The 18,922-nt window shown below is 29.6% G+C and overlaps 1 protein-coding gene across 1 annotated transcript; it reads right to left on the reverse strand.

Moving 5' to 3' along the window:
• Positions 1-822: 822 nt before the first annotated feature.
• On the reverse strand, positions 823-18,282 carry LOC139513329 (aldo-keto reductase family 1 member A1-like). Its single transcript, XM_071301722.1, has 10 exons — positions 18,100-18,282; positions 13,029-13,196; positions 9,459-9,579; positions 9,160-9,233; positions 8,447-8,563; positions 7,141-7,250; positions 6,490-6,571; positions 5,834-5,917; positions 3,581-3,663; positions 823-1,334 (listed from the first exon to the last, which is right to left on the reverse strand). Exons 1-10 carry the CDS (start codon positions 18,163-18,165, stop codon positions 1,292-1,294), a joined length of 948 nt encoding a protein of 315 aa, XP_071157823.1. The 5' UTR covers positions 18,166-18,282; the 3' UTR covers positions 823-1,291.
• Positions 18,283-18,922: the final 640 nt, after the last annotated feature.

Genomic DNA, 18,922 nt, shown 5'->3' on the forward strand with positions numbered 1-18,922 from the left:
GCCATACTTTTTGAAGATGATACATGTATTTTCTTCAGTGCCTCAGTTGCTCGGTTCATGACGAAGATCTATTGCTCAACATGACACGATAAAACTGGGACAAAGAAAAAGAAAATAGCGTATTTCGTTTCAACTCCGCGTCAAATAAACAGAAACCACGATTTACTCACATGACGAGACAAGATTCTAGTCTATCATACCGACAGGTCATTTTCTAGTACCATACGTCACAATAACACATGCTCTATACCTAGAGTTCGATAATATAAACCGTTACCTTCGACAGCTGAGAATATTAAACACGGTAGCTCTTAAATGGAGGAACAGAAAATAATTTGGAAATATTCTAAATATCCGACCAGCATCGACATGTTATATCTGATTAAATATTAACTATTAAATATTATTGTTGTCTTGTCCTCAATAAGCCGGAAGGCTTTGTTTTATTTTTGTGTATTGCTTTACATTGTGTCTAGAAGAGGCTCTAACATTTATATTTTCTTTACTTTATCATCAGAGTTTATGAGTTTTGCAAATTATTTTTGTTATACCTGGTGGATCGTTTTCTCATTTGCATACCAATAACCACACCTATCTTTCCGTTTGAACACACTAAATAGTATCTTACATTTAAATCACCATCATCACATATGATATTTCAAATACAAGCAAATCTAGCCCGAACAAACCTACAGACAAAATCCTATGTAACATGTATTGTTTTAATGTGAAAAGAAACAAAAATTCAACTATACAAACGATAAAATATGATTAAGTATAACTATAGTAATGACATGACATAAATATACGAAAAACTACAAATTATACATATTTTCTTAATTTGTCAATTGAAACTTTGGAATAACAATAAATTGTACAATAACCTGGATTTCTAAACTTTTTGACAAAAAAGGAACGTTTTGTTTCGTGAAATCCAAACATATAGACGAACGCAGTGATTAACTTCTTTAATGCATTTCTTTTGTTTTTAACATCATTTCGGTCTCCCTCAAACCTAGATACCGTAGGATTTGACAACCACAAAACTAAATTAAATTTCGGAACTTAGGGTCAATTATGAGCTAGTCTAGATATTTCTTTGATAACTATGATATTGACGTTTCCATATGATAAATTAACTCACTTTAATCACCACAGTGACATTTTTTAAAACACAAATATAAGATATTTGTTCATGATATGACAAAGCCACAATTAAAAAAACACGTAATAATTCAAGCAAACTAGCTGCACCAATTCATATTATAAAAGAAGTCCGTATGGTTTCGTGTTAATAAGGGTCCTTGAATGGGTACTCTGGATGGTCTTTCATTCTACAAAATATGAATAAAAAGTAACCCATTAATAGATTTATAAATGCTTGCGAAACTAATGTTGCAACATTCTCAGCTAACCTTAGATGGATTTGACTTTTAATCAGTTTTCAAGCATTCGCGCACCTTTGCTTTATTGTTGGGGAGGAGGAGTGTAGAGCGTTCCAGATAAAGGTATATTAAACATAAAAACAAAACACGCTTTGGTATTTTTCATGAATTTAGTTACAAAGACTTTTTAGTTTTATTTGTAATTCTGATCGGATATTTTTCTATGTTTTATCGTTTGTAGTTGTGATTCGATTTTTCATTTTCTATTCGTATGCAAAAGAACAGATAATAAATCACCCAGTTTATTTGTATGCTTTTTGTTTAAATCAACTATGTGCACAGGACTAAATTGTTTCACACAGATTGATTTAAAAGGAAGTCCGACATAGTTAGATATTGCAGTTATTTGCACAATTACTAACACAGTTCTATATCAATATTCTTGTAATTGTTATAAAATACATCAATTAACATAATTAGAAACCTTAATTTAGATCCAATATTAAGAAATATACCTGTGGCGTTACTTTTAGTGGCGTTGATACATTTGTGTAACAGACACTTAGTTCGTAATTTTATTATGCTGTTTTATTTTTGTACTGTCCGAAATCATTTTAGTTATTCTTTGTTTTAAGTGGATAACATGTCGAAATGAATTATTATATTATTTATTTGTGGTTAACATGTCGAAATGTATTATTAAATTATTTATTTAATGTATTTCTCTCCCTTGAGTGCTCTTGCATTTATTTTTACTGTATTCCCGTCATGTAAAAAGTAAAATCACAAAAATACTGAACCCAGAGGAAAATCAATTCGGAAAGTCCATAACCACATGGCAAAATCAAATAACAAAACGCGTCAAAAACGAATGGACAAGAACTGTCATATTCCTGACTTGGTACAGGCCTTTTCAAATGTAGAAAATGGTGGATTAAACCTGGTTGTACAGCGCTAACCCTCTCACTTTAATGTTGTTAGCGCTAACCCTCTCATAATGTTGTTATGTTAGTGGTATATTTAACATTGCCATCAAGCGCAAGGTTTGGTTAGCAACAAAACAGTTTTAAGTTGGTGTGTTCCCTCGGTTTAAGTTTGTAACCCGGATTTGTTTTCTCTCATTTGATTTGTGACTTTTGAACAGCTGTATATTTATGTTGCCTTTATTTCGGACTCATCAAATATAAGTGTTGATTTCATTTACAATCATGATATACACGAGTATTTTACAAGATGTGGTTAAATTGATATTATCTGGATGAGTTCTTCTTTTGCTAATTTTTAACCTGATGAAAATATGCATTAATTTTGAAGAAGGGTTGGCAATACGATATTTATCATTTCCTTTTGAAAAAAAAATATGTGGGCAATTATTTGATTTTATTGCCAAAATTACCTGAGACAAGTCTCTGAAATTTCTAGATAAATAGATCGACCCCTTGGCAAGTCATAGGCATTAAAAAGATTAATACATGGTGTTGTTCCGATGATAGGAATAAGTCGGAAATCAGTTGGCTGGGACTGGCGATGTCGATAATCGATTGGGATTTTGTTTAATCGATTGTCGTTAAAGTTTCCGGACTTTAAGCTTATCAACTTCCGGTCCGTGTGCGGTTTGCATTTTGTATGTGCAGTCAAACAAATAATAACAAAAATGACAATAACAATGTCAAACATCCTATTATTAAAGACATAACCAATTTCCTTCTTTATAAACGTGACAAATGCATTGACTATAAATATTTGCAGATTGACGGAATGTTATTCAAAATTAATAACTTTGTATGGAATACTTTCTTCTAATACCGGTAGATTCTAGTGTCACTGTTGATAATTAATGTTGTAATTTATAAGATAAAATATGTTCAATATGAATCTTGATTCTTATTAATTTATTGTTTTAACTGCTAAATAAATAGTTATCAAAGGTACCAGGATTATAAATAAGTACGCCAGAATATATGAAAAGGAAACAAAAGATCAAATATGAATATATACATAAACTCTACAATGATATGGAATATACACATTAGACATGTACAATGGGACTAAATGCATGATTTCATTTAAAAAAAGGGCAAGGTATTATGATGCGATTATAACCGATAGTCGGTTGGTTGCTGTCAACCGATTGTAATAGATAATCGGTTGGCAATTTCAACCGATTATCCAACACTATTAATACACCAACTTACCCATTAAAAGAAAATATCCGCTTGTTACTGTCTAATTTTGATAATTTTTCCATCTCCTGTTTTGTTAAGGAGAAATTCTTAATCTACAAAAATGCACAGGCATTTAATACATGTTATGAAACAAACCATCTGATAGTTACAGCAGTATATCAATACGGAAAACCATAAAGAAGTGAAAACGAATCGAAATAAGTTTGAGTAAATGTATATATATGCGTTCCATTGGCCTGTTTTCTTGTCACGCCCAAAATAGTTGTTATACATCTGAGAGTACCTCAACACTATCATTTCATAACAATTGAAATATTGCAAATATTGCTTTAATATTGAAAAAGACAGCAGAGTACTATGGACGCAAAAAGTACAGTCATAATCCCTAATAATTTGTATATAAAGAACATCAATCGCCAATTGTAGAATTTCAGTAGCCCCTGCATACGATGTAAATATATCACAGTTGATACGATATTCAAGGACTTGGATTTCCTATTATGATTTCCTTGATAGAGGGTTGCTGATCACAAGGAAGCTAATAAACTAAGAGATCCAAGTGGTGAAATCATCCCTTCGTAAATTCTACGAACGCCATTAGTAGTTGGTTGACAGTTATTGAATTGAATCTCCGTTTCACATATGATAGCAGATATGTTTCAATTGTGGTAGCTGCAATCCAGTCCCCTTTTCCTCGAATGTGACCTACCGAATTAGACTTATTACAGGGTTTGTACTTATAGAGCAACACGATGGATGCCAAATGTTTAGAAGGCTTGCGACCCCCCACCCCCCCTCCCCCCCCCCCCCCCCCGTTTTTGATGAGGTTAGTGTTGGTCAATCTTTAGTTTATCTGTTGTTTTGGGGTACTGTTGTTTGTCTGCTTGTCTTTTTCTTTTTTAAGCTATTGCGTTATCAGTTTGAATTGGAATTAAGTTATTTTTTGTTTGTTTTGCAATAATGTGTGATATTTGTTATTTTAATGTCAAAATCTGCCTTGAAATACTTTTTAAAAGATGTGTTTTTGTGTGTCTTACCAATGTCTCACTTTTTGAACAATTCTTTTAAGAGCGGCTCAACTTTTTTAAAACGTATTTTTAAATTAGCAAACTAATAAATTAAATGTAATAATGTACATGTAATAAAGAATCACATGAGAGAACCGCACTAATACATAAAGCACAAGAATTATTTACATAAACATCAAATGAATATAACTATAATAATAGTATTTTACTTATAAATGGACTTAGTTTTTCTGCCAGGAAACATTACATTCACTCTGTGGTTAAAAATTAAAAAAAAGTTATAATATTAACTTTCTTAAACTATCCTAGTTTGAACCAAACTTGGACAGAAGCTTGTTTATGCTCATAAGATAGTATACAGATGTAAAAAAAAAATTTTTTTATTTTTTTCAGTATTTTACTTATAAATGGACTTAGTTTTTCTGCCAGGAAATATTACTTTCACTCTGTGGTTATAGTTTTTTAATTTTGTTCTTGTTTTCCGTATTTTACTTATAAATGGACTTAGGTTATCATCCAGTTACATTACATATAGTCTGCAGTTAAAGTTTTTAAAAAGTAGGAATCACCAGGTTCTGTGGAATCCTTAAAAAATAATATATAATTAGCACTGTTTTTTTTATTTTTATTTTCTTTTTTTTTCTGTTATATAATTAAACAAGTCTGTGGGAAAACATGTTTTTTCTGTTTTATTAAACTTTTTGTGTGTTGCATATATAAAGGATAATTAAATAATTTAGATTTCTAACTGCTAAAAATTAAAAAAAAAAGTTTCAACTTTTATTAAATATGAAACAAACGATATTTTAAGAGAAGCAACTTTCCTACTTAAAAATGTTTTTATTGTAGGTTTTTCCTGATTTCACAACTTTTAAAATCATAAAAATGGTCACTTTTATTAAAAAATAACAATCCAAGAGAAACAATTACCTAATTACTTGTTGTTTAAATTGCTATAAAAACACAGAGGTTTAATTTGCTTATTTAATATTTTTATCTAAATTCACATTTCGCCTTAGTTCAATACCCATCTGGCCTTGGTATATTTTTTACCTCTTTTACCTGGAATTCACAGTTAAGGCGAAATGAGAACACACCAAATATGTGGCTTGTAATCCAAGTAAAAAAAAAAAAAAAAACATAAGGAAAAAAAGACGATAAAAAAAATTTCTGACATTTTTAAAATCAAATTTGATAATTACTTTATTAGTATATAACAATTTTAATAGCTTACCTCTAAATTCAACCGCATTCGATCTGTATTTTCTGTCTTTGGAATAAGTATAAGTCCTCTCTGCAGCAGATGGCGCAAACATATCTAGATATAAAATATAATTGATAACACATATATTTTATGCACATACTTGACAAATATTATAAAAAAATTAATGTGTCCAGTGACATTTATCATATTATATGTCTCTGATATATCGTATATAATGCATTGGCTAATAGTTTTTTTTAATAAATCATAATACCAAATAGAGTGTTTTCCATACAAGATATAATTAAGACTGGACAATTCGATGCCTTGTATGACTGCTTAAGTTGAAATATCATATATAAGCGATTATGTGAAGGAAAACCAAGTCGACATTTTCTTTGAAACATTGACGGTATACGCTATCAACTTTAAAGATTTCTACTTTGGATATTAAACGCCAATTTTGCTGAATATTTGAAAAATCTGTAAGTCCTCACTGACAGTCATATAATGTTTATTTTCATTCAATTGATTTATATAGAGTAATTGCCATGTTTATTATGTTCTTTTCTTATGTATTCACCATAATCAATCTTTAATCGTAATCTGAAAAAAATTTTGGTTCGATATAATCAAACTTATAATGAATAGTTTTTCTTTATAAAAAAAACCCATATAGATATTACCTGGGCTGGGGTACGTTGGTGGCACTTTGCAATCTTTAAAATGACTGGTTCTTCAAACAAATCCCAATATCTTCCATTGTTTCTGAGGAGATAAAGAGTACTCATTTTAAGCGGCAAGAAGAGATACACACCCTAATGTGGTTTCATATAACAATGGGATGAGGGAATCGCATTTATTAACCATTTACAAATGTTTGTTTTGCTTTACAAAAAAAACGTGTTCGTTTTTCACGATAACTCCATAGTTATTTACGAAGGAAAGTTTGTATTTTTGCTAAGATTATTTTAGTGAATTCATGTTTGCAACACGAAATTCAAGAAGACTGGTTAAAAAAGATATCAAAGACAGCTTCATCTTTCACGAGAAGTTTTTTTATGTATTCAACAGAACATCCAGATTGAATGTTAAAACCGCTGTTTTCTTAAATTTCCACTTGGTATCTTCCGATTTCTTTTCAGTCTGCTTAGATAATATGTGCATGCACCGACTATTCATAATTGGTGTACATACTATTATATCTAATTATTGTATTTCAATGTCAATGCATGTTGCTCCTCATAAATTCACAAATCTCTGACTTTCAAACTATTGATTCTAACGAGAGTTTACAGTTTGAAGAAGCTTTTAGTATTTTTTTTTATATCTCTTACCTGATTTGCAATCCTGGCGAGCCTAATGGTGCGTAAGCTGTCACAGAAATATTACGACGCTTGCAAACATCAACTAGTTTATTTTGTTGTAGGTATGCATGGCATTCAATCTAGAAAAATAACATTGAAGAAAAAAATTTAAACACTTTTCTTTTAAGCTTGCAAAAAGTCACTACACCTGAAAAAAGGGATAATTAAAGAAAAAAACCCAAAAGAAATAGAAAAAATTTATAGTGGATAACGCTATTACAAAGATTTTATAATCAATGACATTGTTCCAGTCGGTTCTACTTCTACCGGAATGTAAACATGGTAATATTTTGCATGCATTTCTTTCTCTAAAGAGTTTGACAAGTAATCCGATAAAAATGTAAAACTCAAGAAGAGTTTTGAAATGGCGTTAGTTTAGTTGAGACATTTAATATTTAATTTGCAAGATAGCAGCATTAGAGACATCTTGTAAAAAATACAAATATAATCAAAACACTTAATAACGACGAACAAAAAATTAATATACAACTACAAAGGAGGAAAAGAACAATTCAATAAGATAGATGTAGACTGGTGTGGTATAAGTGAGTGTGTATTCAAGTGTTATAGTTATGTGTGTTGAATCTTTGTGCTCTTAAGTTCTGGGGCTGTGTCAACGAAGCTGTTCTGGGACTAGGACATGTCTTAGGATGGTCTTAGGGCACGTGTTAGTCATAAGTCAGGTTAACGAAAGTCTCCTAAAATAAGATATGTCCTAAATTTGGTCCTAAAGTTAGGATATAGAAATATGTAGGATAGTCTTAAAAAGTTACGATGTCCTAAAACGAAATAAAAACAACAAATATGGCATAAATTCATTGAAGAAAATACTTATACAATATTAAACTATTACATCCTAAGACATGTCTCAGACACGTCCTAAGACCTACCTAAATAATGTTCTAAGACATATCTTAGGACATATCCTAGAATACTTTCATTGACACGGCCCCTGGTCAGTAAATGTACGAAATAACGATATTTTGAGAAAATGTAAGATCTCCGTCTCAAGCTTGTAGAAGCTCGAATTAACATATTCTTTCGTTCTAATTTTGATAACAATTCATCTTATCATTCATTGAGGAAAGCGCATTCGAAAAAACAGTAAACACAATCTTCAACGGCACCGGGATAGCATGCTTATGTTTAAAATAGACAAGATGCAATCGGCATTTAGCTTTTATTTATTGTGTGTCGGCTTCAACGATATTGTGAACTTGTAAAATAATAAAATTGAGAATGGGAACATGCATTTGCCAAATGAAATCATACTTACTTGGTTTACAACAGGTTTTATTCTGGCATTATTATCAATTCTTTCCACTTGAGAAGCGTTAAAATTCGAAAGTCCAATAGCTCTTGCTAATCCTGCGTCAACGAGTTTCTCCATTTCCTGCATAAAGCAACGGTTTAAATTTAATAAATCGATTTCACAGGATTTATTTTGTATAAACGGTTGTTTCCAACCTGTGGTGTAGTCCAAACTGTTAAAAACTGAAATGTCTGATATCATTGATCACTTATAAATGGTTATATTGTATTTTTATTTTTTGTGTTTTTGCCAGAAAAGAAACACACATGAGTAAGATATAACTTTAAGGTATTCTTTAATAACTTGAAGAAACATTTTTGACAAAAAGACCAGTAAGACTTGACCAAATGTATTTTCTCAAACAATTGATTTCGGTACCGACACATAGAATAAGTGAAAACGGACATTTCTTTTTTGAATTGGAAAATTCTTTTAATTAAACAAAAAAATATTCCATATTCCATTTAATTAGGCTGACTGCCTTATCTCCTTATAAGTTGTATCATGCTCCCCAGGATTGTCATTGCGAAGAATAACCAACAGTAACCGAGAAGGATTTGATATAACAAATAGTGGTATATGTGACTCGTTGTTCAATGATTAGGCAAACATTACGGTATACAACAAAAAAGGGCAATACTGATAACTTAATATTACTATCTAATTAAATGTTTTACCCTCCATGTATCAATGATGTCAGGATAGTCATAGTCATCTGTTGAACAGCTAGGGTAAGGAATATACTCTGATTCTACCTGTAAAATAAGACAGAATAAACATACATGTATGTGAAGATCATTAACCTTTTTATAAACCGAACAGTCATAAAATAAATGTCAATACAAATATTAACATGCTGAATATATACTGCACATCATATAACTATAAATATATGCTTGTCATGACGTTTATTCAGGTACAAAATTATTATAGAACATGTAATTGACAAAGGTGATATATTGTCCTTATTTTAGACCTACCTTTATAGAAGCAGGTACGTGTACAAGATATAGGTCTATGTAGTTAATCCGCAAGTTTTTAAGACTTTCTCGTAAAGAAGAAACTACATTGTCTTTCCTCATATGGTATGTAGGCAGCTATAAAATAGTATGTACAAATTAGGTATTATTATTTTATGGGTACATCCATTTCCGAGCATCCCTCTAGAGTATAGCAAAATGGGAACAGCCAGGCATCCCTCTAGAGTATAATGAAATTTAAGAAATCGATGCAGAAAATGGATCAAGAAAAAAAAAGAATCTTGAACTCCTAAACTAAGCATTAAAGCTTATTTATTTCATGTTTGAACAAAGCACGTTAGGTCATATTTATTTATATCAGTTATTTTTTTTCATTTATAGATTTTGCATAGATGTCCATTCCTGTTTTACATAAGGGCGATAGAAATTAATAACATGGTTTACATCTACTAGTATACATTTGTACGTGCTGCGTGGGTGTTTAATGATCCTGATCGCCCACGGAGATCTTAAGCGGTCGGCGATTAGACGTCAAAAAATTTGATGGTGTTATATTTACAAAAATGACGTTTTACGCACATATTAGTCGTTCGTACTTGAAATTAATAGTTAAGATATGTTTGTGGTACGCATGAATATCTGTAAAGGCGAATATCTTGAAATTTTTCGAAGGGTAAAGAGAGTGTCAGCATATGGAGATGAATAATAAATACAATAGAAAGGGGAAGTCTTAGAATTAACAAGACAATGAAATCTGTCGTAACTGGCTTGTAAAGCACGACGGGCACAATAAAATCTAGGATGAACACAATAAAATTGTTAACTTTAATTTAAAAAGGCATCGATATCAAATGAACTAAAACGAAAGTTTTAAGGGCATACGATACTGTTTTGATCCCACTGTGATTTGTTATACCAAAATTTGCATACAAGCTATGTTTTTCCTTCCAAATATTTAATTAAGAATATACCTTCATGTGATAAATTTAGAGATAAATGTGGTCAAAGTTTTGGAAATTTACTTAAAGTTTTGGTTCATTTGACATTTCTATCCATTCAATAGACACATATTTGTTTTGAGTCCAGGCCAAAAGATAGATACATGCGGATTTTTGTAATATCGTCGTTACAAATGTCATATCAAAATAGAGGGGTCCATTTTCTTGTTTTCAAACTATTGAATAAATCCCTTGAAAAATGCATCCTTTCCTGATATGTCGAAGTTTGGAGTAGCAAAAAATTACATTTAACGTTAGCAATGTCATTATCTCTACTGTAATTGTATCGTATGGGCCTTATACATAAATTAGAGTAAAAGAATATGAAAGGAGAAAGGTTAGAAGTTATCTCATGACAGCAAAAATATTCAAATTTTAAAAATATAATATTATATGTTATTCAGGTCTCAGACCTGAATTACACATATATTACGGATTACTCCTGACTTAATGATATATTCCAGTGCCTTCGGCTCAGGGGATATAATCTCTAAGCCGGGAATGTCACAGTATATACCCTGTCTGAGACCTGAATAATATAAGTTATCTTGGTGCAATCAGGGATGTACAGAATTTTCAACAACGGTGTAAAATTCCGTTCACCCCTGATTACACCAAGATAACGAATTTATTTCTTATGAACAATTCCTTTACTCATTTTGAAACCAGGACGTAAAATTGTAAAAATGGTAATGAAAAATTTCCAGCGTAATATTATTTCACTTTTTTACTTTATTTTTGGAAAAATTCAGAAAATTTTTGTGTTCTTTTGAGTTTACTAAAAAACAAAAAAAAAGCAAAAAATATTTTTTTTAAATTTAATATAATTTTTTAAATTTTTTTTTAGCATTTTCTTCTTATTATTTTTTTTTCTAAATTTTATTTTTTTTTCTTTATTTTGGGAAAATTTAATTTTTTAATTTTTTTTGGCAAAATTTTTTTTTTTTTTTTAAATTTTGGCAAATTTTTATTTATCCCCGGGTGAACAAGGGTGGGGTGTTATTTCTCTAATTTTTGTACTATCTTCACATTTCCTGACCGGTGTGAGAAAAATATTTCTCCTCACTAGTGAAAAATCTGTTCTCGGCAAATGATTAGTCGAAATCTGATTATGACGTCTAAATGTTTTGTTTTCTTCTGAATTTTCCTATTGTGACGTCATGAAAAAAGGCGACAATGCCTGATGACGTCGCATATAAAGAACACAAGTTTCTGAAAATCTTTGAAAAAGAACGATAAAAAGCATTAGAGAAACAGATTCCGACACTATAACTCGTGTATAACGATATTTCTCCACTCTCGACAGTTAAATTTTATTATTTAAAGGGCTCGGCAAGCCTCGCGCTTTAAATAATAAAATTTAACTGTCTCGAGTGGAGAAATATCGTAATACACTTGTTGCAGTGTAAGAATCTATATTTACACCGGGGTAGTCAACCAATCAGATTGCAGTATTTTTGCTGCATAAGAAATAATATATGTTATTCAGATCTCAGACCTGAATTACACATATATTACGGATTACTCCTGACTTAATGTTATTTTCCAGTGCCTTCGGCTCAGGGGATATAATCTCTAAGCCGGGAATGTCACAGTATATACCCTGTCTGAGACCTGAATAACATATAGTATTTCTTATGCAGCAAAAATACTGCAATTTGATTGGTTGACTACCCCGGTGTAAATAACACCCCACCCTTGTTCATCCGGGGATAAATAAAATTTTGCCAAAATTTAAAAAAAAAAATGAAATTTTGCCAAAAAAAATTAAAAATAAAATTTTCCCAAAATAAAGAAAAAGAAATAAAATTTAGAAAAAAAATAATAAGAAGAAAATGCTAAAAAAAATTAAAAAAATTATATTAAATTTAAAAAAATATTTTTTGTTTTTTTTAGTAAACTCAAAAGAACACAAAATTTTTCTGAATTTTTCCAAAAATAAAGTAAAAAAGTGAAATAATATTACGCTGGAAATTTTCATTACCATTTTTACAATTTTACGTCCTGGTTTCAAAATGAGTAAAGGAATTGTTCATAAGAAATAAATTCGTTATCTTGGTGTACGGAATTTTACACCGTTGTTGAAAATTCTGTACATCCCTGATTGCACCAAGATAACTTATAGTATCAACGAATGTTAACAATTATTGAAAGCAAGCTCAAAGTACGTTAACCTGCTGATTTAATAATTTTCTTTTTATCCACCGTTTTCAGTCTTGTTTTATTTTTTGGTTGTGATTTATGCTTTTTCTGTTTTCCCTTTACAATTTGGTGTGGCCTAGTTCCTTGGTTCTTTCTCTTTGTAGTAAATTGCGATGACAACTTCTAACAATTCTTTACTTGTAAAGTTAGGTTGGACAAAGGTGCGCTGAATTATTTCGATATTTCATTTTATCTATTATATTTCATATTTATTTTATTTTCCTGAATTTTGATAAGACGTACGAGAAAGACGAATCGTAATAGGGAATACATTTTCATCTGCCCTAAAAAAAAATAATTATGTCAATGCAACAGCAACCCAACATCACAAAAAACATGTATAACAAACTAAAACTTAATATTAACCTTTGTAGTAATATATAGTTCTGATCTAGATACTTTGTTGTAGATAATCGCATCTTGTAAGGCTTCGCCTAACGCACTCTCTGTTCGGTATGCATGAGCAGTGTCGAAATGTCTGTATCCACTTTCTAATGCATCAAATATTACATCACGCATGTCAGTTTGAGAGATCTAGAATTAGAAGACGTATCAGAAATAAATACAATTATGACATATAAATATACCAGCATTCATGTTATCGATAATTGTCTTTTATATCAAAGTGATCCAGACATTTATTTTATTTTATTTCAAATATATCGCAAGTATTTTTAAAGAAACATACAATGTTTGTCAAAGGCATCATAAATTTAACAACATAAAAATAGTGCCTTGACCTTCGTAGGACCAGAAATGTTGAAAGCAAACGATATGGACCTACGAAGTCATACGGAACTTGTAGCTTCTACTTTCGCATTTATGTTTTACGGGGAATTGGGAAGATATCCGATTTCTTTATACGTTAAATTACGGATGATAAAATTTTGGTGCAACCTTCTTGATAACACACTTGATAACAAGATTTCGTCAATGTTATATAAGTTGATATATATTAATTATAATAAGTATGGAATTGAAAACAAATGGTTGTTATTTATCAAAAGTATTTTTGATAATTGTGGTATGTCAAACATTTGGCGAAATCAAGATTGTATCTCAAAAAAATGGATTGTATTAAGTATTGAACAAAAGTTAAAAGATCAGTTTAAACAAGAATGGTTTGCAAATGTAAATCAATCATCAAAAGGTTTATGTTATAAATTATTCAATACAGAACTTAAATTTGAAAATTATATTTCAGTTTTATCGTTAAAAAATGCACTGAAACTATGTAAATTTAGATGTGGCAATCACCGTTTTCCAGTGGAGACAGGGAGGTGGCAAAATGTTCAAAGACCCGAGAGGCTATGCCACCTTTGTGAATCTGCTGACATCGGTGATGAATTCCATTATGTTATGTCTTGTCCTTTTTTCAAAAAAGAACGATATAAATATTTACCACACTATTGTTGTACAAATGTTAATATTCTTAAATTTAAAAATGTATTCACTACAGTCAATATTGTCTTACTAGAAAAATTGTGTAGATTTATTAACTATATATCAGTGAAAGTCTGTCCTCCTGGTTAAACTACATTTATTTATGTATATTTCACACATGCAAAATATGTTGTATTGTATATATTATCATCTCTGTAACTATGTTATTTAGTTAATGAGAATAAAGATCTATCTATATATAAGATACATTTATGGTCGAAACGAAAACGTAGATCCTGGAACTTTATTGTGATAAAGTTATTTCGCAATATGTCTGTAGAACACTTAATGCAGCCCGGAATTAGCAAAGAACTATTTTTTAAAGTAATTAAAAGTAAATTACGAATACTAGATGAACAGTTGTGGTTTACCAAACTTTGGAATGACAATTCGAATGTGAATGGAAACAAGTTGAGACTATATAGACGTCATAAGAAGGACCTTCAACCTGAACACTATGTTACTAACGCAATGCCACGCCACTTACGAAGTAATCTATGTAAACTTAGATGTGGAACTTTACCTCTGTCCGTCGAGACGGGTCGTTATACGAAACCACCAATACCGTTCAGTAGAGGAAAGAATTTGTCCATTTTGTAACGATGCTGTAGAAGATGAGATACACTTTTTGATTAATTGTGACATTTACAGTGACTTAAGGTTTAATTTGTTTCACAGAGCTATGGTCATGGATAATTCTTTTTGTACAAAGTCAGATTTTAATCAATTTGTATTTTTAATTCAGAATGCTGAATTACAATACGAGTTATCTATCTTGGTGCATAATATGATAAGAAGACGTCGTGCACTGAAAAGCAATCTCCACTCTTAATTGTATATTTCCGTAAAATTCAAAGTTAATATATTTAATTAATTTATTTTTATTTTTATTTTTTTTTTTTAATTCATGATTGTGTATTTCCGTAAAAGTCAAAGTTACATTTAATTTTTTAATTCATTTCAATCATGTTCTATTTATTTACTATTTTACTGAGAGTTTTTAATAAAACAACAAGATAACTTCATTTTATTTTCTGCAATCTGTTTATATAACCTCTTTATAAATATATTCTTTTTATCACATACCATTTATTTTTTTACGTCATACCTTAATTTTGTCATTTCTATTTTTAAAAGACATGTTGTTTTTTTTTGGTTTTTTTTTAATTACTTATTTTAATATTTTTTTTTATGATGTGAAGTATCCGGACAATTTTAAACATTTTTAACATTTTATAATGTTTTTTCAATTTGTATTTGTTAAATAGATATATATTTGTAGGTAGTGTAAAAAGTCAAGAAAAATGGTTTTTGAATAACAACCAAATAGATATATGTGATAGTTTTGTATATTTGGGTATTCTTTTTAATTATAATGGCAGTTTTTTACATACACAAAAAATGTTAGCCAATCAAGGAAGAAAAGCTGTTTTTGCTTTATGTAGTAAAATTGTAGATGAATATTATAACTGTGAAACGTTACTGTCCTTATTTGATACTTATGTATCTAGTATACTTAATTATAGCTGTGTAGTGTGGGGTAATCATAAAGCTGATGATATAGAGAAAGTACATTTATATTTTTTAAAACGAATTCTAAAGGTTAGAAAAACTGCTGTAAATAACATGGTTTACTGTGAATTGGGACGTTATCCAATGTATTATGAAAGACAAAGAAGACTGATTCAGTTTTGGTTTAAATTATTAAATACTGATAACTGTATACTTAAAGCATGTTATGAAGATATGTTGGAGAGTTCATTTAAAAAACCCAATGACAAATCGAATTGGGCATGTTCAGTCAAAGATATTTTATGTAGATATGGTTTTCATGATGTATGGCTAAAACAAAGCGTAAATAATGTTGATATATTCATACATGAGTTAAAACAAAGAATGAAAGATACCTTTATTGCTGATGCTAATGCTTTTTTTAATAATTCATCAAAATGTATACTTTATAGATATATATATGACACAGATATACTGCAATTTTATTTAGATAGACCTGTTAATCAAATATATAAACCTTTTATATGTAAATATCGTATATCCGCCCATAGCCTCAACATAGAAACAGGCAGATATTACAATGTAGATAGAGAAAATAGATTATGTACTATGTGCAATAACAATATTGTAGAAGATGAATACCATGTTGTTCTAGAATGTAATAGATATAGTGATGTAAGAAAACTATACATTAAAGAAATATTATTGGCAATATCCATCCACTTTTAAACTTATACAGTTGTTATCAGTTCACAATGTGAAAGAACTTAATAATTTAGGTAAATTTTTGTTTAATATTGAAAAAATTCGTAATATGTAGTTGTATTAATTATTTATCATATGAATTTATTTTCATTCTCCGCCATACATGTATTGTGTATAATTATTGTATTTATATTTCACTGATACAAAATATTGTAAAATTGTATATTCTATAAGCTGTATTGCTTCTGAATAAAGTATTTATTATAGTGTCTTATATAATCTGTATAAAAAATCTGTAGACAAGTATGTGACACTTTAATAAAATAAATTATTATTATTATTATTATCTATCATAATTACAAACAGAGAACTTAAACAAAAAAACCTATAAATAAGAACTACGCCACCGAATTGCATCTGCAAATTAAAATTTAGAAATCAAGTTTCAGATACAAGTAATGATGTGAATTTGTAACACTGTCATATATACATGGTGAATATTCATTTTGCTGTTTTGGTCATTTACTATCAATTAATATAATTTGTATATCACAGACTGTTAACAATGTTTTATGCTTATGTGACAGTTATATACACCTATTATTGTCTGTGATGAACGTTTTTATTTGCGATCAAGTCATTTGTCATAATGTGTGGGCATTTATACGAGACATACTGACCAGATGACCCAATAATGAACGAATGGTTTCTAATAATAAATAATAAAGAATATTATCAAAATGTACGTAGCATAAGATTTATTATTTATTGTTACATGTAAAGTCTTAGTTAAGGGCAAGCGATGCAGTTTTATGATTTTTTACGAAAATTTGCATACAAGCTATAATTGTTCACCTAAAAAAAAAAAAAAAAGCAATTCAAATATGTTATAAAAAAATATATACCATCATGTGCTACTATAAGAGATAAAGTAGGCACTTACAAGAAATTTCGCTTCTTTTATTTTGACATTTCTAACTTTTTTTATTTCAACAAATAAACGCAAGCGGATTTTTGAAGAAACATTATGGAAATCTTCTTTATATAAATATGCTTTTAATGTGTACAACAGTTCTTTGGAAATAACTAATCAGTTTCAACAAAGTTACAGTATTTAAGGGGAAAAAAAGGCATTTTTGCGATATATTTAACAAAGAAGTTGAAATAATATGATTTTTGTTCTAAAAAAGAGAGAAAAATCTCAAATTTACAAAATTTGCAACATAGGAAATTTGTCTCTGAAAAAGCAATATAAATTTATAAAACTTTTTTTTATTAACCTGTTTAGTTTTTTTAGTTAAATTTATTCAGATTGGTCCACTTCATCTTACGTAAAAGTATGAAAATAAGTTTAATTGTGGAACTGTGTTTTTTTTCTTCATGAAATGGGGAAAATGATGAAAAATGGGAAATCATCAAAATTGGGTGCTTTCAAAAGGCCAAAGCAGAAAAAGAAGCACACAATATGATTTTTTTCTTCACCAACTATTTTTTACAGTCATATAAACCCAAAAATCAGTTTAATTCTAGGAATGTTTGGCTCCTCAGATGTGAACATTTTTATTTCAAATAAAGCAGAAATTTCAATTTTGCTTCATCGAAATTTTAAATTTCATGTACTTTGTTTTATTTAGTAACTTTTATTTAGGTTCTTATTTAAAGGACAAACATGCAAATTGCATTATGAAACATAGAATAAAATATTTTTTTGTCTACTTTTCCGATGAATTAAAAGTGTTTTTTTTTCTAGATATTAATTTACCGTTAATTGACTTACTCTTGAAGTACCAAATCCAATTCCAGGAATAATTTGTCCGTTACTGAGAACAAAACTGTCTGCCATTTCAGCCTGACTATTTGGAATGATTCTCTAATGTGTGTAATGACCTAATCATCGAGTCCATTTTATACTACCAAGTCCGTTTCGGGGTCACCAAAGGTACAATCACACATAGATGTAGTCATCTTTGTAGGGATGACACTTTTATTCTTTATTCAAAAAGCAATACCGCTTATACGTTATGGCAACTGTATTATTTTTAAATACTATGTAGGCTTCACCAAATCCAACTAAATTAACTATTAATACAATTTATACAATTTAATACAATCTTGGAGCATGATAATAATTTATACAATTATACAATTTTGGAGCATATGAATATAATTATTTTCAAATTTGGTGCATGATATACAAAATAAAAAGTTATGACTGTAGAAATAGTACATGAATACTATTTTCGAATATCTCCCGACTCACAGGGTCGTAACTATTTTATTATGCCGATCACTTGAAATATTGACAACAATTTGGCTGGAGGAAAATTAACAGGGGTTTCACCGACGATAGATACATTTTTGTTATAGGTTTATTCACCGGGAATTTGTCGAGGTTATTCACCTGACTTGTCAATTTGAACGAAAATATCCTAATTAATTCTCAACGCCATCTATTTTTAGCCAATAGATTTGTTCAGTTATACTGTCAGTAATTTCCATTTTTATTAGTTACTTTTATATTATGAACACTACAGAGTAATAACGACTATGTACGTTTTAATACTGGTGGATTTAATAATAAGGTTTTATATATACTACAT

Source organism: Mytilus edulis, chromosome 2 (assembly GCF_963676685.1).
Source record: "Mytilus edulis chromosome 2, xbMytEdul2.2, whole genome shotgun sequence".
Lineage (NCBI taxonomy): Eukaryota > Metazoa > Mollusca > Bivalvia > Mytilida > Mytilidae > Mytilus > Mytilus edulis.

Coding starts and splice junctions, on each gene's coding strand:
- LOC139513329 (XM_071301722.1), bottom strand. CDS start 18,165: ATGGCAGACAGTTTTGTTCTCAGTAACGGACAAATTATTCCTGGAATT. Junction 9,580..13,028: donor AACTATATATTACTACAAAG/GTTAATATTAAG, acceptor ACTATTTTATAG/CTGCCTACATACCATATGAG. Junction 5,918..6,489: donor ACCAACGTACCCCAGCCCAG/GTAATATCTATA, acceptor TTTTATATCTAG/ATATGTTTGCGCCATCTGCT.